The sequence below is a fragment of the Hippopotamus amphibius genome, chromosome 2, assembly GCF_030028045.1.
Source record: "Hippopotamus amphibius kiboko isolate mHipAmp2 chromosome 2, mHipAmp2.hap2, whole genome shotgun sequence".
Taxonomy (NCBI): Eukaryota; Metazoa; Chordata; class Mammalia; order Artiodactyla; family Hippopotamidae; genus Hippopotamus; species Hippopotamus amphibius.
The window spans coordinates 80,308,469-80,331,691 of record NC_080187.1 but is presented as its reverse complement, the minus strand read 5'-3'; the positions used below and the strand labels follow the sequence as shown (position 1 = coordinate 80,331,691).

General features: G+C 38.5%; 1 protein-coding gene across 6 annotated transcripts in view; it reads right to left on the bottom strand.

Annotated features, from left to right (window-relative positions):
* Nucleotides 1-463: 463 nt before the first annotated feature.
* ELAVL2 (ELAV like RNA binding protein 2) overlaps nt 464-23,223 on the bottom strand; it is a 74,049-nt gene continuing 51,289 nt past the window's right edge. For 2 of the 6 annotated variants that reach the window (XM_057722726.1, XM_057722728.1), the window contains exons 4-7: nt 18,143-18,296; nt 14,664-14,889; nt 1,361-1,399; nt 464-794 (exon numbers count right to left, since the gene is read on the bottom strand). In XM_057722726.1, coding sequence (XP_057578709.1) covers nt 464-794; nt 1,361-1,399; nt 14,664-14,889; nt 18,143-18,296 — 750 coding nt within the window. The remainder of the gene's footprint in view (nt 795-1,360; nt 1,400-14,663; nt 14,890-18,142; nt 18,297-23,223) is intronic. The other 4 variants (XM_057722727.1, XM_057722729.1, XM_057722730.1 and 1 more) reach the window with 3 other exon arrangements.

Sequence of the window (23,223 nt, the reverse complement as noted above, 5' to 3'; positions counted from 1 at the left end):
TTCTTAGACATAACAGCAATGCCTTAAATGTAAACCAAACACAAAGCTAATCAGAAAAAGAAAAAAAGGGGGGAAAAAAAAGACACAACCAACTGAAGAATTACAACACAAAGCCTCAATATTTACTCACAGGTTCAAGGCAGTTATGTAAAAAGAAAAGAAATGTCTTCCCTTAGCTGAAACACTTTAAAAGGTCCACCTTCTTCAAAGAAGGCAATAGAATGCAATGTGACAGGTAAAAACCCTGTACCTCTTGTCCATATTCAAACATAAAAGATATTTAAGAAGTTTTAATTCAAATACTAGCAATAAAAAATCTCACATATTTCTTAGGATGCTAAGTAGTCGTTTTATCCCCATCTCAACACTGACTTACAAAGACATTTACTAATGTATAAAGTTTCTCTTAACTTGCCTTTGTTGTATAGTTTTCATATATAAATGGACTGAGGACAAGAGCTCATTAGGCTTTGTGCGTTTTGTTTGTCTTAAAGGAGACCTGCAGTACTCTGTCTCCCAGACGGTATCCATTGAGGCTAGCTATTGCCATGGCAGCCTCATCATAGTTTGTCATAGTCACAAATCCAAAACCTTTGCATTTATTGGTGTTAAAGTCACGGATGACCTTCACGTTGGTGACAGCTCCAAAAGGCCCAAACATTTGCCACAGGATACTCTCATCTGCGTCAGGAGCCAGGTTGTACACAAAAATACACCACCCTGTTCCTGGGTGCCCAGGGATATTAATTCCAGCCAAACTGGTCATTCCATCAATGGTCATTGGAGAAAACCTACTAAACAAAATAGGAAACACACACACACACACACACACAAATAGAAACAGAGGTTGGTTACAGCAATGGACTTGATTCTTTCCCATCCCAAAAGTTCCAGTAACTCCCCTCCCCACAACAGATACATACAACTATTTGATGTTTCAACCAAAGTTGGTGTGTGGCTTGCAGTGGCATGCTATACTATCACGGTATTGATAAGTTATGCAATGGCTATATATGCTGTATTGAATAACATTACCCACCATAGCAAAGAAATATATTTGGAACTTGCTTCATGAACTTAAGCAGGATTGGGGACAGGAAAGACCAACACAGACAGAAACATGCTGCAACATCACAACGTAACAGAAAACAAACAATGGGGTTTTTAAAGACCAGGCAGGTGGCATCCAGTGGTATAAAAATATTCCTTGAGTCAACCGTGATTCAAAAAATAGCTTTCCATTAGGTTGCACATGCAAAAGAAAACCCAACAAAAACTCAGGAAGGGTGTCACTCCCCAAATCAAAGAAACTACTCGTTTATGGGAAGGGATTATGAGCATCATGAACCTCTATCATTACCTCTTTACTCCATAAGCCATATTGAGCAGATTGTCCAACCTGCAAAACACACATTTAGCAAACTTCAATTTTTAATTTTTCCCCTTGATGTCCAAGAAAGCTGGGCTTGTTACTGCCAACTTCCAAGGGGATGTTTATATGTTAATTGTATGTGAAGTCTCAAAATAGTGGGTCTTCTTACATTTCTGAGCAAATGGGTACCCACTGCCATAAAACAGTAGCTCTTCCAATGGACAGCTTTTCTCTGCAAGGGTCAGTGCAATGCAGGGAAATCACTAGTGGTCATCTGAGGAAACCCTTTCAAGAGGAAATGTGGAGGCGCTGGAACGCTTAACATTTGGGTTCTCACCTTTTGCGGTCAAGTTCTAAGCACTCCACATGCACCTACATGTTCTTTACATTACTTTTAATGTTCCAAGCTGTTGGTTCCTGAGTATCATAAGGCACTCAGATTAAGGGACTCACTCAAGAAGAAAAGATTCGTAAATGGTGGCATCAATATTCAAATTCTGCAGTTTACACAGAATTCCATACATTTCCCCTTCAACCTCCCAAATACAAAGGACTTTCACTTCTTATATCAAAGTGGTGTTATTACAGGTAAAAAGAACCTTGTAGACAACCTCAGCCAAACCTCCCATTTTTCAATGTGCTCAGCTAAGGTCCACAGAACGTAAGACAACACTCACTGAGCAACAGAGCAAGGAGTTCAGACCCTGGTCTAATGCTTGTTTTGACTGTTCTACAAGAAGTATAGCCCTACTGCTCAAGGTGTAAGAAGCAGGTAGATAGAAACAAACAAACTTGAGCTTCTCTTACAATTTTTAAGAAGTAGATGGCAGTGGGTGGGTACTCTTTAAAACTCTCTACCCTTTTCCTGTTTCAAAAATTAAATTGATGTTTTAAGCACTTGATTCTTCTTGCTTTATCAGTTTCAATGAGACCATTCCAATGTTCCACATTTCTGCAATGTGTACCAATCAGTGACGTGTTTAAAGGAGGTAGGCATAACTTAATACCTCAAATGCCACAGTGTTAAACACTCTCCCAGTAAGACGCTGGGTCAGGAGAACAATTTTTTCTTTAACACCTATGAAAGGTTAAGTTTGAAAAATGTTTCAACCTTATTGTCTAACCTGTGGCCTCAAGTGAGGCTAGAGCACACAGGAGAACTCCTCCAAGTTTTATAAAAGCCCCAAGACACCTCCTTCCGGTCTTTCAGAACTGGACAAAGAATCTTCACACGTTCCTATTCCTAATTACCTCTGCACACTTGTGTGTTTCATAAAATTGAAAAGAAAGAACCGAGCTGACTGTAATGCAAAGTATTAAAAAAACAAAACAAAACACAGGAACGAATCATGATGACAAAGGAGCCTCATCTGCGTGTGTGTGCCCTGTCCCTCTGCCCTCTAAGGAGCAGGGACAAGTTCATGACCCACTGTACCACTAAGCACGGCACACGGACAGCTTGGGTCCCCACAGGTTGACAATCAGTCTATCTGGACTGAATAACAGCAATGAGGTTACTAACATCACCCTTAACTACTTGATCCAGAGTAAGAACTGTCCGAAGGGCAGGGCTAAGGAGCCTGTCTGCACATGCAAGGGAGAGAGCACACAGGTGGGAAAAGTACACAGGTGGGAGGGGGGTTTGTTCTGTGCAGAGGTAATGAGTATAGTCAAAGATGCCACACCCTTATACTCCAAAAAAAGGCCACAAATACCAGAAATAAGCACGCAAACAAATGAGTATTATCAACCACGAAGTAATCTGATACAGATAATTTCATAGAATTGCTGGAATGATCAATACAGAATGCATTTGGCATATGACACCTGTAGAACAGAACAGCATATTGAGGTCTCCTTTCAAAGTACTCAAAGGCCCAGATGCAGAGACACCAAAACAGAGTCACATCATCTCTGCCCATTAACTGTGCAGACTGTATCACCACCAGCTTAGGACACTAACCAGAGGTCCAGAAATAGAATCTCCTAAGCAAGTCTTCAGTATATTTTCAAAACAGGGTGGAAACCAAAACTGCCCCAGAAGTGGATTACATGTGTTAAAAGGAGAGACATCTCATTTGCCACTCTCCACCCCAGAATTCTCCAGGCAGGAGGCTTAGGACTTTTATGTTAGGATCTCTGAGGACCCTCTCAAGGAGCCTCATATCTGCCCTACCTGTGAAATCCTATATGATACCATGACCCTGCCCACTGATCTCTTCACTCAACACTCACCTCAGAAAAACTTCAGTCCTATGGAATTCAAGCCAAGTTATGTGCCTCTCCCTCTCCCACTTTGCTCTCCTTGCCCCTCCCCCCTCTCCCATCAACAGGAGAGCTGGGAGGAACACAGCACCTAAGAAACAGGACCTAGGCAGCACTGAAAACCCCTGCCTGCCCACAGCTGGACCTAGCAGTTTTCCCTGCTCTCAGTGCCACACACCCACAAGAGCTGGGAGAAGGCAGTGTGTGTTCCACTAGGGCACCATGTACCCCAAGTCTTGTAGCAGTTGGAAAACCATCAACTAGGCAGTTAGCTTAGACACAAGGACCACTATTACTCTCCAGAAATGCATTTTTTCTGGGTCTGCTCAGGGACAACCATCTTTTATATGTGATCACTTAATGACAGAAGCCAATTTTTAATGGAGACCAAGTTAGTAGCCTCCAGAATGACCCGGGGGGGGGGGGGGTGCATGATGATGTACAGCAGTACAAATAAATATTAAACTGTCTATTAAAATTTTTTTTACTTTAAGAATAAAGTATTCTTTACTTATATTGAATCAATGCACTGCACCCAACACCCTCACTCAGTCCCCATGCATCACATACTCTCCTGAAGGAAGACTGAGCAGTCCTCAAAAGGAAAGTGACATAGTCACCTGTTCTTCAGCATGGACATAATCCACTTTACAAATAACACATTAAGTGGATTTGAAGGACTAGATTGGAAAACCTAGCTTTAATTACAACAACCCTCAAAGAAGAGGTAGTTGAAAAAAGATCCCTGCAAACAAACAATGAATCATCATCACCATCATCACAGGGAGGATGACACCAGGAAGGAAAGCCCAATAAATAAGGAAAGGGAGAGCTGACTATTTCTCCTGCTCCTAGTACAAGCTACACTCTGAGGTTAGACAGAATAATCTAACACACTCTCATGAAGTCAGATAAACTGCAAATTATTCAGATCATGATTTTATGACTCTTGCTTTAAAGGTATATTATTTACTAAGATATTACATAAGTGAAAAATGAACCAGTTAGCATGATAATTAGTAAAACATGGATATACTGTTTATTTCACGCTTATCCTTGTTTTCTGTGTTTGATCAGGGTTTATGAATTAATGAATGTAAGAGCACAAGCCCCCTCTGCATAAAGTTTATGACTACACACCTACTTTCAGATTATCAGTGGACAATATTTTGAATGGAATATTCCCATTTCAAAGCTAGATGTTTGTAAGTAGAGAGTAAAAAGAAGACACCTGCCTAGTTTTCAAGAAATTTACCTGACAGACTATGGGAGGGCCTACACTCACATACAACTGGAAATGTCAGTCAAAGTGAGAAATAAAAATATATAGAGAAACTGAGAAGAAGTGAGAGAGTAGCACAGACATATATATACTACCAACTGTAAAATAGTCAGTGGGAAGTTGTTGTATAACAAAGGGAGTCCAACTCGAGGATGGAAGATGCCTTAGAGGACTGGGGCAGGGAGGGTGGGGGGGACTCGAGGGGGGGCGTCAAGGAAGGGAGGGAATATGGGGATATGTGTATAAAAACAGTTGATTGAACCTGGTGTACCCCCAAAAAATAAAAAAAATTTAAAAAAAAAGAAAAAAAATATAGAGAGAGATTACTAATGGGTAAGAAAATAAGACTCTGTTCTCTACAATAATGGTTCTCAAAACCTCTCTAATGATCACCAACCAAGATCTGCTTTGAAGTTAACCCACAAGGTTATCAACTCATCCTCTTATCTAATTCCTCGAAAAAGAGAAAAAAAAATTATTCAGAGGATTGACACTAGTTTCTTCCCGAAGAAAATAGTGATAGTGCAACCAGCACACGCCTTAAATGAAACTCAAGTGCTTATTTAAAAGGCTCCTTTAAAAATGCATAAAGGCTTATAGAAGCAGGCACACAGGCCATTAGACTAGATCACATTTAATAAAATTAAGGCTGCTCCACAAAAAGAGAGATGAAAAAAATTTGGCTGAAAGTTTAATTCAGATACCATGTCCCACTTAAGGGGCTTGAATTACACTATCCATCCAAATAATAAGGCTAGTCTTATTTTGAAAACCATAGTCAACTAAATAAGCATATTAGATCAGCAGTGCTCATGTTAAAATAATTCTCCTTCTAATTATTCATATGGGTTGGCTGAGCCATAAACCTCACAAGCCCACTTTTAAACTTAACTTTTATTATGTGGATTTTAATTTTTTTTTACCTTAAAAGATATGGTATATTTCATAAATACTAAAAACATCCTTGACTATTAATATTTATAACTTGTATTCTCCAATCTCTCTCAACTCCCGAAGTACTATGACAACATGAAAACACAGTGTGAAATTTTCTAAAAGTCCGTGGGAAGGTGACATACTCAAGGCTAAGAGCATTAGAACACAGATACTAGGGACAAAAGATCTAGGTAATGATCTAGTCCTGAACAACACAAAAGCAAAATACCAAGAAAGCAAGCCAATCCTTCATTCAAGAGTCTTTATGAGATGAGAGAAGACTGAACCTTAATTCAACAGAAGGGAAAAAAAATCAAGGTAATGCCAGACCAGGTTCATAGATATTAAAGAAAAGCAACCAAACACACATCAGGCTAAACTTGAACTCTAGGAATAGAGGCTCTCAATTTCTTATAACACTGAATCTAGCCCAAACGTCTTCGCTGAGTTCAAACACCAGTTCATAATTTATTATCTGAAGATGGATTATGAGAAGAATGGGAAGTGGTGTGACAAAGACAAGAGTTAAGAATCAGAAAGGACAATAAACATTTTTCCCATTTTCTGAAACCAACTTTCCTTTAAAACAGACAACTATTATTCCCTTTTTCTAAAAATTTTTTATAATAGACAAGTAAAGGAAGAATTGCTAAGTTACATATGGAACTAAAAGATAAAAGCATGGAATGGGCAGAGATTTGTTAAAAGATTAAATCTGACCATCAGAACATCTTGTAAAGCTTTATCCAATTAAAAAATAAATTAAAAAAGCACATAACATGCAGAGAGGGGGCTAGATGAAGTTGAGAGCAGATAAAATAGCTATCAACAAACTAATATTTGAGTCACCTACATATCTTGCCATTTCAACAATCAGACATTCTCCTGAAGATACTATCATTTCAGTCCTCTTGCCCAATCATTCTCAGAATTCAATCTTGATTCTAAGAGCACAGTTTTACTCAAAAACTACCATAAGACAAAAGCCAGAGCTTAAATTGGGAAACACCAAAAATAAAAATTTAAACCAATACAGCTTTCTACTAACAACAAACATCGTGTAATTTCATTGTTAAAAATCAACCAGTAAGTTTCAAAGAATTTTCCTCTACCTAAGCTCAAAATTCTTTCCTAGGCCCCCCAAAGCTCTGAAGTTAGCTGAATACGCTGCCTAGGAAAAATCTCTAAAATTCCCTCATGCATGTCTGTGCTATATTCACAGAAAAAACAAAAACCAAAAAAAACAATTACTCATTTAAGATGCCACAGAGGAGGGACGATTCAAGATGGCAGAGTAGAAGGACATGCGCTCACTCCCCCGTGAAAGAGCACCAGAATTACAACTAACTGCTGAACAATCATTGACAGAAAGATACTGGAACTCATGAAAAATGACACCCCACATCCAGAGACAAAGGAGAAGTGCAATGAAATGGTAGGAGGGGTGCACTCGCATTAAAATCAAATCCCATAAATGCTGGGTGGGGGACACACAAACTAGAGAACAGTTATACTGCAGAAGTCCACCCACTAAAGTGAGGGTTCTGAGCCCCACGTCAGGATTCCCAACCTGGGGGTCCAGCAATGGGAGGAGGAATCCCCAGAGAATCAGACTTTGAAAGCCAGCACAATTTGATTGCAGGACCTCCACAGGACTGGGGGGTACAGACACTCCACTCTTGGGGGGCACACAAAAAATTGTGTGCTCACTAGGATCCAGGGGGAAGGAGCGGTGACCCCATAGAAGACTGAACCAGACCTACCTGCTGGTGTTAGACGGTTCCCTGCAGAGGTGGGGGGCAGCTGCGGCTCACCTAGGAGACAGGGACACTGGCAGCAGGGGTTCTGGGAAGTGCTCATTGGAGTGAGCCCTCCCAGAGTTTCCCATTAGCCCCACCAAAGAGCCTGTAAGCTCCAGTGCTGGGTAGTCTCAGGCCAAACAACCAACAAGCTGGGAACACAGCCCCTTCCACTGGCAGACAAGAAGATTAAAGTGTCACTGAGCTCTGCCCACCAAGCCCAACCCACCATCAGTCCCTCCCATCAAGAAGCACCCATGAGCCTCCTAGATAGCTTCCTCCACAAGAGGGCAGACAACAGTATCAAGCAGTATCAGCAGTATTTCGTTCTCTGCAACTGAAAACCACAGCTACAGAAAAATAGAGAAAAGGCAGAGGACTTTGTACCAGATGAAGGGACAAGATAAAAAACCAGAAAAACAACTAAATGAAGAGGAGATAGGCAACCTTCCTGAAAAAGAATTCAGAATAATGATGGCGAAGATGAGCCAGGACTTTGAAAAAAGACTGGAGGCAAAGATTGAAAAGTTGCAACAAAAGTTTTCCAAAGACCTAGAAGAATTAAAGAACAAACAAACAGAGATATGCAACACAATAACTGAAATGAAAAATACACTAGAAGGAACCAATAGCAGATTAATTGAGGCAGAAAGGCAAATAAGTGACCTGGAAGACAGAATGGTGATCATCACTGATGCGGAAAAGAATAAAGACAAAAGAATGAAAAGAACGGAAGACAGCCTAAGAGACCTCTGGGACAATGTTAAACACACCAACATTCACATTCTAGGGGTTCCAGAAGGAGAAGAGAGAGAGAAAGGACCTGAGAAAATATTGGAAGAGATTACAGTTGAAAACTTCCCTAACATGGGAAAGGAAATAGCTACCCAAGTGCAGGAAGCACAGAGAGTCCCAGGCAGGATGAATCCAAAGAGAAACATGCCAAGACATATAGTAGTCAAACTGACAAAAATTAAAGACAGAGACTAGTTATTAAAAGCAACAAGGGAAAAGCCACAAATAACATACAAGAGAATTCCTATAAGGATAACAGGTGATTTCTTAGCAGAAACTCTGTAAGCCAGAAGCGAGAGGCATGATATATTTCAAGTGATGAAAGGGAAGAACCTACAACCAAGAATACTCTACCCAGCAAGGATCTCATTCAGATTCGATGGAGAAATCAAAAGCTTTCCAGACAAGCAACCGCCAAGAGAATTCAGCACCACCAAACCAGCCCTACAACAAATGCTAAAGCAACTTCTCTAAGAGGGAAACATAAGAGAAGAAAAGGACCTATAAAAACATAAACAAAAACAAAAATTAAGAAAATGGTAACAGGAACATACATATTGATAATTACCTTGAATGTAAATGGACTAAATGCACCAACCAAAAGACAAAGACTGGCTGAATGGACACAAAAACAAGACCCATATATATGCTGTCTACAAGAGACCCACTTCAGACCTAGGCACACATACAGACTGAAAGTGAGGGGATGGAACAAGATACTCCATGCAAATGGAAATCAAAAGAAAGTTGGAATAGCAATACTCATATCAGATAAAATAGACTTTAAAACAAAAAATGTTACAAGAGACAAGAAAGGACGCTACATAAAGATCAAGGGATCAATCCAAGAAGAAGAGATAACAATTATAAATATATATGCACCCAATATAGGAGCACCTCAATACATAAGGCAAATGCTAACAACTATGAAAGAGGAAATTGACAGGAACACAATCATAGAGAGGGAATTTAACACCCCAGTTACACCAATGGACAGATCATCCACACAGAAAAGGAAGAAGGAAACACAAGTTTTAAATGACACAATAAGTCAGCTGGATTTAATAGGTATCTATAGGACATTACATCCAAAAACAGAAGATTACACATTCTTCTCAAGCACACATGGAACATTCTCCAGGATAGATCACATTTTGGGTCATAAATCAAGTCTTGGTAAATTAAAGAAAATTGAAATCGTATTAAGCATCTTTTCCAACCACAATGCTATGAGATTAGAAATCAATTACATGAAAAAAACTGTGAAAAATACAAACACATGGAGGCTAAACAATACACTACAAAATAACCAAGAGATCACTGAAGAAATCAAAGAGGAAATCAAAAAATACCTAGAGACAAATGATAATGAAAACACAGTGATCCAAAACCTATGGGATGCAGCAAAGGCAGTTCTAAGAGGGAAGTTTATAGCAATACAATCCTACCTCAAGAAACAAGAAACATCCCAAATAAACAACCTAACCTTACACCTCAAGAAACTAGAGAAAGAAGAGCAAACAAAACCCAAAGTGAGTAGACACAGAGAAATCATAAAGATCAGAGCAGAAATAAATGAAATAGAAACAAAAAAAAATAGCAAAAATCAATAAAACTAAAAGCTGGTTCTTTGAGAAGATAAATACAATCGATAAACCTCTAGCAAGACACGTCCAGAAAAAGAGGGAGAGGACTCAAATCAATAAAATTAGAAATGAAACAGGAGACGTTACAATGGACACCACAGAAATAAAAAGCACCATAAGAGACTACTACAAGCAACTATATGCCAATAAAATGGACAACCTGGATGAAATGGACAGATTCTTAGAAAGGTATAACCTTCCAAGGCTGAATCAGGAAGAAATAGAAAATATGAACAGACCAATCACAAGTAATGCAATTGAAACTGTGATTAAAAATCCTCTGACAAACAAAAGTCCAGGACCAGATGGATTCACAGGTGAATTTTATCAAACATTTAGAGAAGAGCTAACACCCATCCTTCTCAAGCTCTTCCAAAACATTGCAGAGGAAGGAACACTCCCAAACTGATTCTATGAGGCCACCATAACCCCGATACCAAAACCAGACAAAGATACTACAAAAAAAGAAAATTACAGACCAATATCACTGATGAATTTAGATGCAAAAATCCTCAACAAAATTCTAGCCAACAGAATCCAGCAACACATTAAAAGGATCATACACCATGATCAAGTGGGGTTTATCCCCGGAATGCAAGGATTCTTCCAATACACGCAAATCAATCAATGTGACACACCATATTAACAAATTGAAGGATAAAAACCACATGATCATCTCAATAGGTGCAGAAAAAGTTTTTGACAAAATTCAACACCCATTTATGATAAAAACTCTCCAGAAGGTAGGCACAGAGGGAACCTACCTCAACGTAATAAAGGCCATATATGACAAACCCACAGCAAACAACATTCTCAATGGGGAAAAACTGAAAACATTCCCTCTAAGATCAGGAACAAGACAAGGATGTCCACTCTCACCACTACTATTCAACATAGTTTTGGAAGTCATTACTACAGCAATCCAAGAAGAAAATGAAATAAAAGGAATCCAAATTGGAAAAAAGAAGTAAAACTGTCACTGTTCACAGATGACATGACACTATACATAGAAAATCCTAAAGATGCCACCAGAAAACTACTTGAGCTAATCAATGAATTTGGTAAAGTTGCAGGATACAAAATTAACACACAGAAATCTCTTGCATTTCTATACACTAACAATGAAAGGTCAGAAAGAGAAATTAAGGAAACAATTCCATTCACCATTGCAACAAAAAGAATAAAATACCTAGGAATAAACCTAACTAAGGAGGTAAAAGACCTGTACTCAGAAAACTACAAGACACTAATGAAAGAAATCAACGATGACACAAACAGATGGAGAAATATACCATGTTCTTGGACTGGAAGAATCAACATTGTGAAAATGACTGTACTACCCAAAGCAATCTGCAGATTCAATGCAATCCCAATCAAATTACTAATGGCATTTTTCACAGAACTAGAAAAAGAAATTTTACAATTTGTATGGAAACACAAAAGACCCCAAATGGCCAAAGCAATCCTGAGAAGGATATACAGAGTTGCTGGAATCAGGCTCCCTGACTTCAGGCTATACTACAAGGCTACAGTGATCAAGACAGTATGGTACTGGCACAAAAACAGAAATACAGATCAATGGAACAGGATAGAAAGCCCAGAGATCAACTATGGTCAACTAATCTATGACAAAGGAGGTAAAGATATGCAATTGAGAAAAGCCAGCCTCTTCAACAAGTGGTGCTGGGAAAGCTGGACAGCTACATGTAAAAGAAGGAAATTAGAACACTCCTTAACATCATACACAAAAATAAACTCAAAATGGATTAAAGACCTAAATGTAAGGCCAGACACTATAAAACTCCTAGAGGAAAACATAGGAAGAACACTCTTCGACATAAATCACACCAAGACCTTTTATGATCCACGCCCTAGAGTAATGGAAATAAAAACAAATAAGTGGGACCTAATGAAACTTCAAAGCTTCTGCACAGCAAAGGAAACTATAAGCAAGACGAAAAGACAACCCTCAGAATGGGAGAAAATAGTTGCAAACGAATCAACAAAGGATTAATCTCCAAAATATATAAACAGCAGTTCATCCAGCTCAATATCAAAAAAACAAACAACCCAATCCAAAAATGGGCAGAACACCTAAATAGGCATTTCTCCAAAGACACACAGATGGCCAAGAGGCACATGAAAAGCTGCTCAACGTCACTAACTCTTAGAGAAATGCAAATCAAAACTACAATGAGGTATCATCTCACACTGGTCAGAATGGGCATCATCAGAAACTCTACAAACAGTAAATGCTGGACAGGGTGTGGAGAAAAGGGAAAACTCTTGCACTGTTGGTGGGAATATAAATTGATACAGCCACTATGGAGAACAGTATGGAGATTCCTTGCAAAACTAACAATAGAGTTACCATATGACCCAACAATCCCAATCCTGGGCATATATCCAGAGAACACCATAATTCAAAAAGACACATGCACTCCAATGTTCACTGCAGCACTATTTACAATAGCCAGGACATGGAAGTAACCTAAATGTCCATCAACAGATGAATGAGTAAAAAAGTTGTACATATATACAATGGAATTTTACTCAGCTGTAAAAAGAAATGAAACTGCAACATTTTTAGAGACAGGGATGGACCTAGAGATTGTCCTACAGAGTGAAGTGAGTCAGAAAGAGAAAAACAAATATTGTATATTAACACATATATGCGGAATATAGAAAATGGTACAAATCAACCGGTTTACAAGGCAGAAATAGAGACACAGATGTAGAGAACCAACATATGGACACCAAGGGGGGAAAGAGGGGAGGGTTGGTGGGGAATGAATTGGGAGACTGGAATACCAAATTATATACTAAAGATATGCAATTTATTTTATGTTAACTGTATCTCAATAAAAGTTCTTAAAAAAAAAAAAGATGCCACAGAGGAATCCTATAGACAGAGGTAAGAAATGGCTTTGTGACATTTCTTTCTCCACAGGGCAAGCACCAAGCAGCTCCATGCATCTCCTCCTGCATCCCAGTGACCACTACCAACCATAGTCAAAAGTGGCAGTCCTTCCTTTCTGCCAATGCTTCTTTTTAAACCATGCAAAGTTAAAGCAGAGTGAAGTGAACACAGGGCTTGGTCAACTGGGTACCAAGTCATCCAGTTCCAAATGGAGCCTTCTAATAGTACATCCTTTTCTCCCAAGGCAAAAGCCACCCTAAGTAGGAACTGAACACGGTGTTTATGGAAAATTTCTCTCTCATACCTCATGTGACATAATTGAGTTTTTGTGTTTTTTTTTTAAGGAGGTATTTTACTGATTTTTATCTTTACTCTCTTTGGCACTCTAAACACCTGAATGAAAAAAATGCATGTAATTTAAGCTAGAAAACATATAACTCTTTATTAAGCTAAATTTGTGATTATATTTTTGGTAATTAACTCTTATGCCCCAGCAAGGAAATAAAATTGATATGCACTGTGATTAAAAAAAAAAAATACTAGCATGGAGGTTAGACAGCATTATGGGTGCAGTATATCATATGGCCAAAAAGGATATTAAAAATGTTCCAGAAAATAAAAACTGCTTATGTCTCTGTGCTCTGTTTAACATCTAAAAGTCACCATTCTCCTCACATGCAGATTAAGGATTTTTTAAAATGACTGGATCTGGTTGTTGCCGCAGTATTAGAATAAAAATTGAAAAATCAGAATATTTACACCTGTCTATCAGACAGAATATCTTCTTTGGGCTAAAAATGCATGGTCATTCTATGGACTATACAGAGGTTAGAAAACTACCACCCACAGGCCAAATCCAGACTGCCATCTGTTTCTCTACAGCCAAGAAGCTAAGAATGGTTTTTACATTTTTAAAGAGCTGTTTAAAAAAAAAAAAAAAAAACATGCATCAGAGACCGTGACCCACAAAGCCTAAAATATTTACTATCTGGGCCTTTACAGGGGTTTGCCAACCTCTAAACTGCAAGGAATAACAACTTAAAAAGAGAAGAAAGACCTATTTATAAAAACGTAAGGTCATCACATAAGTTATATATCCTTACTGGTGCACATATTATAAAACAAAGCAACTGAAAGAGATTGACTTAAAAATTAAAACACAAGGATAAGATCTTACCAAGAAAAAAACTAAAAAGGGGAAACTGGAAGCACTGGAGACAGTTAAGACCCCAGCATTCTACAGGTCAGGGTTTGCCCCACTGATGTTTGGGGCCGGAGAATCTGCTGTTGCTGGGGGCTACCCTGTACACTACAGGGTGATTAGCAGCATCCCTGGCCTCTACCCACAAGATGCTAGTCACCCCCACCCACGTTATGCCAACACAAATGTCTCCAGACCCTGCCAAAGCCCCCAGAGAGGCAAAATTACTCCCGGTTGAGAACCATTGCTATAAGTTATTGTCCTTTTGTCCCCATCTTGGATATTAGCAAAAGATACTATTCCCCAAGTAGGTTTTCTCTGTGCCCCTAAGAAAAAGAAAACAACAACAATAATAGCAAAGCAGAGATCCTGTCAGTAAAAGTACTGGACAGTGAACCTGAGAGTTCTGAGTTGAGTACCTGGGCATAAGAACCAGACCAGACTTACCTAAAACGCTGTGCCTGCTGAGCTAGTGGTCCTGGATACCTTCTGTTTGGAGACTGGTACAGCTGGGAAAGGATGGCCTGATTTGTTTTTTGGCTTGGATTATTAGCAAACTTTACAGTGATTGGCTCTGTGGCACCAGGAGGTTTCTGGCCATTTAGGCCTTTGATAGCTTCTTCTGCCTCAATCCGCTTGTCAAATCGAATAAACCCTACACCCCTTGATATGCCTATGGTAGATGTGGGTAAGGATTTGGGAAAGAGGGAGTGGAAGGAGACAGGAGGGAGAGAAGAAAGGATAAATTAATTTTTCCTTCTCAAGAATATATTTTCACCCACATATAACATCTGCCACAAAATCACACGAGGAGAAAAGTTTTACCTTTACTTAGTAGCAATTCAGTACAGCATTACAATTTTGTATTTTTTAAATACGTGAAATGCATTAAATTAATTAAATTAATGCATTTTAAAGCCCATTACCACATGCTACCAATAAGCCAAGAAGATGAAAGCACACAAGCATATCCATGTTTCCTTTCCCCACCTTCTTCTCTCCCTCTCATGCACTCACACTCTTTAATAATGTCAACAGTATGCCTGACTTGTACTTTTCAAATTATGCTATTGGACAAACAGTTCAGAAATGAAGGGCACAGGAGCTCTTTTTCTTGTAACAAGGAGAACAGAAGCAGGCATTTGCTAAAAATGCTAAAAAGCTATGCTAAAAATATATGCACAGTGGTAGAAAAATATATTCAGCTACATTTTTAAATAATAAAATTCTACTTAATTATATTATATAGGATACAGACCCTTGAAGAAAAATGCCCGAAGAGGCTTGGCTCCCTGAAGCTCCACCACTGTTTTTAACTGGCTGTTCTTTATTAGAGAAATAATATTATACGGAGAAAAAGAGGTAAAAGAGGAGGTAGAGTTTAAAAATAAATAAGATAGAAGTAAAGCCTCAAAGCTTTCTTTCTTTGGCAGCATTACTTCTGACTACGGAATACCATTCCCTGGCTCACACTCTCCCCACCTTGAGAGACAAGAATGGGGGAAAGTGAAGGGATGGCCAAATACCTGTCCAGCTTTTGAGAAATGATAGCGGGAAAACCAACTCATTCCATTTAAGTAGCTTAACAGGCTATCTGGGGTGGCCAGAGCTGGCCATCATGAGATTAGCAGTTGCAGGGAAAGACTTTCTTGGCAAGCAAATTAGTAGTAGCAGTACCAGCTTGGGACTAGTAGCAAGAAAAGCCTAGATGATTCAAGAAAAGCCTAGATAATTCAGAGTATGTCACTGAAGAAAAGAGTGAGAGGTTATTAAGAAAGACAGGCTAAGAAAACGCACTAGACCATTATGATTTATAGGAACTTCAAAAGAATAAAGGTCTGTTTGCTTTACAATTAACACTGTGTAAGCTGAATGGCTTAGAATTTTACTCTAAGGTAGATAAGGCATTTTGTCCATATACACTTCTCTCAGACAACCTCTATCACTTCACCTTTCCTATTTAAGCTATACCTGCTACACATTATTACCACCTGATGGTTGAATAACAAAATTGCAGGATTTTTCATTTTAGGTAAGGTGGATAATTTCACACTGAAAGTCATAAGTATAAAGATGAAATGGTGAAACAACAGCAAATCTTCCCTTTCAGTTATCTGTTAAGAATGAATAACGCCTAGGATTTGATTGTTTCATAAGGAAAGCATTAGACAGGCAACGAAACAGCCTCTATAGTTACCTAACTCCTAAACGCATGGTCCTCAAACCCAAGCATGCATCAGAATAACCCAAAGGGCTTGGTAAAATGCCCACACTGAGAGTTTTATTCATTAGATTTTGGGTGGGGCCCAAGACTTGCATTTCTAACAAGGTTCCAGGAGGGTGCAGAACCACACTTGAGAACCAGTGACTAAACCAGGAAGTGGCGAGATAAATCCACCTATGAGCCTACATACTCAGGATGGACTTGCAGTTAAAGGATGGGCTGTCTGTATCACAGGTGAAATTTACTTTTGATTCACCAGTCCTCACTGAGAATGAATGAATTAAAAAAGCATGAATATTATGAACAAAATAAAAGGCCATTCTCATTGCTCTAAACAAATATATCGGATTGCTAGGTCTGGATCTCTAACCCCACAAGCAATCTGTGTGATACAATACACTGTGATAGAATGTATGAGACTTACGAAATGCAGCTAAGAAGAAAAGACCACATTTTTATATACCCTCACTGGACTAAATTTTCTCCATACAGCAAAACCTACAGGCCATTCTCCCAAGCAAGTGAATGATGGTAGATATCACTTTACTCAGAACTCAGAAGTATGGTGTTCAGACTCTATAAGAGGCTAATTAACAGCACAGAGGGGCATAACATAGGCTGCTTCTGATCAAATTCAGATCAACCAAACTGACCATCACTTGAAGAATTAGAAACTTGGCCTGATTTTATTCTGTGATCCATTGTTTCTTAAAAAAAGCAATTAAATACTGTAACGCACAACTATCTCCACTGCTACAATAATTATGGGGGGGGGAGAGACGAGAAAGGAGAAAGAATAGGGAGAGTGAAAGAGGGGAGAAAGAAAGAAGAAACACACAAAAAAGAGAAAACCCTATCTTTTATTTAAAAACAAAAAAACACCCCCACCCCACCCCCCAAAAAAACCTAACCACAAAATCTTAATGTGACTGCTCAATTATATGGCACTATAGGTGATTTTTTCCCCCTCCTTACCATGTTTCCCTAACTTCAATATGCTTTAAAAAGAATACTGCTTAAAAATATGCCAGTACTTTAAGATACACAATCAAATCTATATTGCTAGTTTTTCTTTAACTAAAAGCTTTAGCTTTAGCAGAAGAGCTCCCTTATATACAAAATTTTTAATAAACATATTAGTCTTATTTTGGTTTGATTAAAAGTAATTATAAATGATAAATTTTTAACATTCAAAGTTTCAAACTCTTAGACATACCTATATAACATAGCATGGACCTGAAAAACAGCCTTAACAGCAATTACCAGCGTAGATGTAGTGTAATCTGCCCCTGGAGAATTAGCTGCATTAAACTATGCTTTTCACAAAAATAAGACTGTTTATTCGTACTTTATAAGGAGGATGGGGGCTTTTTTCATGCAGCAGCTTGGAAATGAAGATTATTAATTTGTAATAATTATTTGTAATAACTTATATGTAAAATTATACTTATAAATTTATTACAAGCCACGAAACAGGCTCTGAACCTGCACCTTTGAGGAGGAAATGGTTCAAGCTTGCTCACTACATTCCACAATCTATTCTTATTCATGCATATCTGTGAACAATCCCAGCAGAAAATTGCATTTTCTGGCCCACATACACCTTTGATGTGAGGCAAGACTTCTGTATGGGAAGGCAGAATATTTCAGCATCTGCCAGCTGGAGTGTGTAAAAGATTGTCCAGAGTGGCTACCTACTTACCAGTGACCTGGTCAACCAGAATACGAGAAGTAATAATGCGTCCGTATTGTGAAAAAAGTTGTTCCAACTCCTTCTGGGTCATTGTTTTTGGAAGTCCACTGACATACAAATTTGCATCTCTGATAGAAGCTGAACTTGGGCGAGCATAGGAAACCTGGAAAAGAGCAATGAAACGTATATGCACACTCAGTGACCTCCTTTCCAAAATCCAAAAACTGCCTCAAGTTAGTTAGCAATAAGGAGTTATACAACAAACACCGAAGTTCAAGCAAGTGAACTGTTTCACTCATTTCTGGAGAAATTCTCAACAAATGAGAAACTCCATTCCCTGGGGTGGAGAAAAGAGAGTTATAAGTGTTCAAAACATACCAGTGGTACACATAGCAGAGTACTACTCACGGCAATAAGCTGCCCTCTAGGGGGCCAATCCCCCTAAACTAGGGATTTAGACTCAATCAGAAGACCAAGCCTAAAGATTCCAAATTCAGCTGACACATCTGTGTGACCTGTTTTTGTGCTTCTCCCATCTCGGAGGTGGGGGGTGGTGGTACAAAGTTTCTAAAGAATTTATAATAAGTATGCCCTTTGGATTTATTCAAAAATAGCTATCGTCCTTACATTCCCAGAAGTTGAAGCATGAATGAATTGTACCTCCCATTATCCTCTGTCTATTGTCTTCTTGTCCACAAATCTCTTTAATCTTGATTTTCAAAAGGTCTTAAGTCTGTCTTATTGACTTTACCATTTTATGTCCCCTTTCAAAAAGCTTCCCACCTTTGCGATGTGGTGTCCAAAATTCTACCAGGAAGGAAGACACAATAAGCCCATGTGTATTTATCATCAACACTCTTACATAAACTCCAGGAAGAAAGGAGCTATATCTGTCTCATCACTGTATCGTCAGTAACTTGGCACATGGCACATGTGCTATTCTGACCCCATTTCCTCTAGTTTAACAGTAAGCTCTTCTGGACTGACTACTAGGACAGAAACTTCACAGTATACCCCATCTGCCAGACCATTCATAAAAATGGGCAGTGAGTCTAGCCCTGGGCTTGATTTGGCAGGGTATCATGATGATAACTTCTGCCTGTTCATTGTAGCCATTAGTATCACCTTTAATCTGGCTCATTGCTTATTACCAAATAAAACAAAATAAAAAAATACCTTTTCAATTTAAACGCTTTTTGATATTTGATATGAAACACCAAATATTTCCTCCATGATTTCAACTGTCCACAGCTCTCTGTGTTATCACTATTTTTTTTCTTTCCAGAAAAAAAAAAAAAAAAAAAGACAGGTTTTATAAAGGTCTTGCTATCTTTCACCCCAACCCCCACAGTGTTAACATTTAATACTTCTTACCCTTTATTCAACAAGTTTGCTCACTAACAAGTGAAAATACATCTGCTGTTTCAAAAGCTGTATTTGGAAGTCACATTAGCGTTGTCTTATACTATAGACACAGTGAATCTGGACTAGTATGTGAATAGTTATCTTTTCGCCACCACTACTCTCTTTTTCTTTATGCCTAAACACTTAAGGAAAATAAAGATTGCAGAACTTAAATGTAAGTGAAAGTTAAGAAATGAAAGAAATTTCCAAGTGCTCAAAATAATTCAAATGGAGTCTAGTCTTGGGACTGCTAAAAACTGATAAAACCAAAGCAAATGAACTATATGTGTATTCAGTGATGTGAATCCCATACCCATACCCAGTTTCTTTTCTAAAGTACAATCCTCAATTCTCTGGGCAAGCTAAAAATCCCACCACTCAGACTCCGCATGAATCTAAGACTCCAAGGCTTTATTTCAGTGGCAGGGAGCTCCTCAGCAAAGTCCGCTGTTAGTCTGCTCCAGATTGTGTGACTGAAGTATTCCCCTTAGAGCCACTTCCCATGGGCAACAACGTAAGCATCTACACATGCTCAGAGTTAGGAGGTTAACTTCCAATGACTGATGAAACAGGCAGTCTCAACACATGCTCAAGCAGGGCGTGCGGCAGGGTAACAACAGTTAAAGGTGACATCTCTCTAACCCATGTGCTTGGGCTCAAAACTAGGTTTAATTCATTAAGGGCTTGAACAAATTTTACTTTCTTTGTATGGTTAATAGGAATAATAAAATAATTTCTAACCCACCTAAAATGCTATTAGCACAGAGCCTAAAAACCCAGGTGTCTACAATATATTTACTTCTACATGCATCTGAGGATGTAGGTAAAGACCTAGACCAATTACAGTTGAGAGTAACCAGAGTCCCTTACTGTGTTCCAGAATAATTTACTCACGCAGTGACATTCACTGCTTTGTGCATTTCAGAGGAGTGTGGGTGGAGTGTTTTAAAAGTTATCCGAAAATATATTTAGGAAAACGGATTTATATTTAGTGCTTATGTAAAAGCTTTGAAAACATAGTTGGGTCAGTTATGTTATCTGCTTCTTTTTTTTTTCCTTTCAGTGTCTGGTCTTCAGTTCACATTGCTTTTTTAATTCCCAACCTGTACTGACTATATTTTCTTATTTTCTGTATTCTCAATGTTCTGGCATTTATGGTCTCGATCCTGAAGAGACTGCCTCTCCCAAGAACAGCTAATTCTAGAGATAGTAAATGACTCGTGAAGTACCTTTGATAACACAAACAAATCAGTCCAGAGGCCACACCCCAACTCCTTTATCAAAGCCTCACACCAAGCCAATATTCCTCCTGCTCTAAATCAGCCATGGGCCAGGTACCAGACAATCAGAGACCACCCCTATAGCTCAGAACCCTCCAAAACTACTCAAACTATCCAATGCTAAACTCACCCAGTGTACCTGCCCTGCCTTGTCCTTACTTTCAACTAGGACCTCAACAAAGGCTCTGGGCCATGCTCCGCCCTCTCTCCTCTGCCTCCTGGCCATCCCTGGTACTTACCCACATGGCCCTGAAATGGTATATTATGCCTCCTGTTTCTAGAGATCTGTTAAATATAAACTTCTTCCTTCATAACCATCATTTATGTGTCTGCATGTGTTACCTTACCTGACGAAAACAAACCCCAGGTACATTTTTAGAACACAGCTACATTAAAAGGGCTCCAAGAACCAATAACCTCAAAACATTGTTTTTCAGTAACTCTGTCAAAGAACTGGTTCCTATCACCATAGGCAAGACAGGGTTGACTAGATTGTATAGAAGCTCATGGTGGTAACAATATTTCCATTTAACTTACACTTAGGGGCTTATGGGACTTTGCCATTTGCAAAGCATTTTCAAATATAGTACTTTTTTTGTGCCTCACAACAATCCTGTGAGGCAGGTAGGGCACACATTAGTATTTTATAGCTGGGGAAACAGATATAGACAAGGTAAGTAAAATTCCTAAGATATACACAAGTGTTGAACTCTGGATTAAAATTCTGATGTCCTGAACCCATGTCCTTGTCTCCCTGCCCAGTTTTCTCGCCACAATATCACATTATAGTAACTAGCTTATCAGTGCACTTGTTCTGAGAGTTTGAAAAAATCAAATGAATCTTGTTTATTTCTTAAATACACACAGTGAAATTGAGGACAGACAGAACAGGATGGCACTAGAAATTACAGTTAAGCCAACTTATTTTATTTCATTTTTCCATTAATATTTTTTAAAGCAATTTTTCCCAAGAAAGGATGAGTGGCCACTAATTGGGGTTAACTGGAGAAACTACACATCTGGATTCTGAAATTAGTTTTATTACTTTCTAATTTTTAGAATGCTATTAAATGAGCATCGTACCACCGCCACCCCCTGCCCACTTCCAGGAAATAAAAATGAAAGAAGGACAACTGCTCTCCTCCCAGATCAATGTGCTATGTCTCCCCTCTATACGTTTATTGCTTCTTGGGATTAAAGCAACCCCTCTCCCCTGCTCTATGAAGAGTATCACTGTCAGTAACATTCTCCCTTCCAGGAAACAGAAAACATTTCTTCCTCTTCTTCTACCTCAAAGAATTATAAACAGCAAACGTACTCAGACCAAAGTAGGAAGATTTGCAATGGGATAAGGACTTGTATTTTGGAGATTCAAATCAGTTTCCAGACCAAATTTTCTATCTGGCAATTATCAACAATTCTTGACTCTGATTTTTTCTGTGGATTTATCTGGTGCTCAAACTGGTGTCTTGCTTTAATACTTACCTAGAGAACCATTCTTGGGCTATCTGAAACTTCAAAGTGTTAACTCTACCTTTGTGGTTTTCAAGACTAAAATAAAACCGCTTGGAGAAGACCCAAGAGATAGTTTTGCTTTACAGCAATTTCTGTATTATAAATACTTCAATACAATGAACCTCCAGCATACGTTCCACTGGGGTCAAAACAGCTTCTTCCTTCACCAAGTGCAAGCTGTTCTCCAGTCTACATTCACTGAATTAATAGATAGGTTTGGATGTTACATTTTCACTGCCATTTAAACAGGTGAATATTTAATGCCTGAGGAGCAAGGTTATGAAATGTCAAAACTACTAAGTGAAGGATCTAATTTAAGAGGCAGCCAGAGAGTCTGCAATTTAAATATTTAAAGATGATACAAAAAGTACAACACTGAACACCAATCTACTCCAAAGATAGCAATTTAAAACTCAGGTTTATTCTGGAATTCCTCACAACCCTACAAGTGATATAATAAACAAAGACAAGCAATGCTGAGATTACTTGAAGGGAGAGGAAAGGAGACAGTCAGAAGTACCAGGCAAATAAATGCTCTAGCCACTGGCTTCTCAAACTATTCTTCACAAATGAGATCAGACCAGACAAAGTAGAGATAAAAATAGATTTATCAAAGTAATTAGGTCTTGAAAATGGAATAGTTTGAGACACAGTATATTCCTTGCAATTAAAAACTAATTTCTTCATCAGCAACTAAAACTAATTATACATTAAACATTCAAGGACAAGTAACACGTATACTAAGAATGGGCTATCAAAACACAAGTTAATCAAAATACACAGAACTGAAAGAAATGAAAATATCTTATGGACAAGAACTGGTACTTTATTACATGTACACAGTAAAGTTTAAAATCCCTGTACATCACTTTATCAGAAGTCCATCTAAAT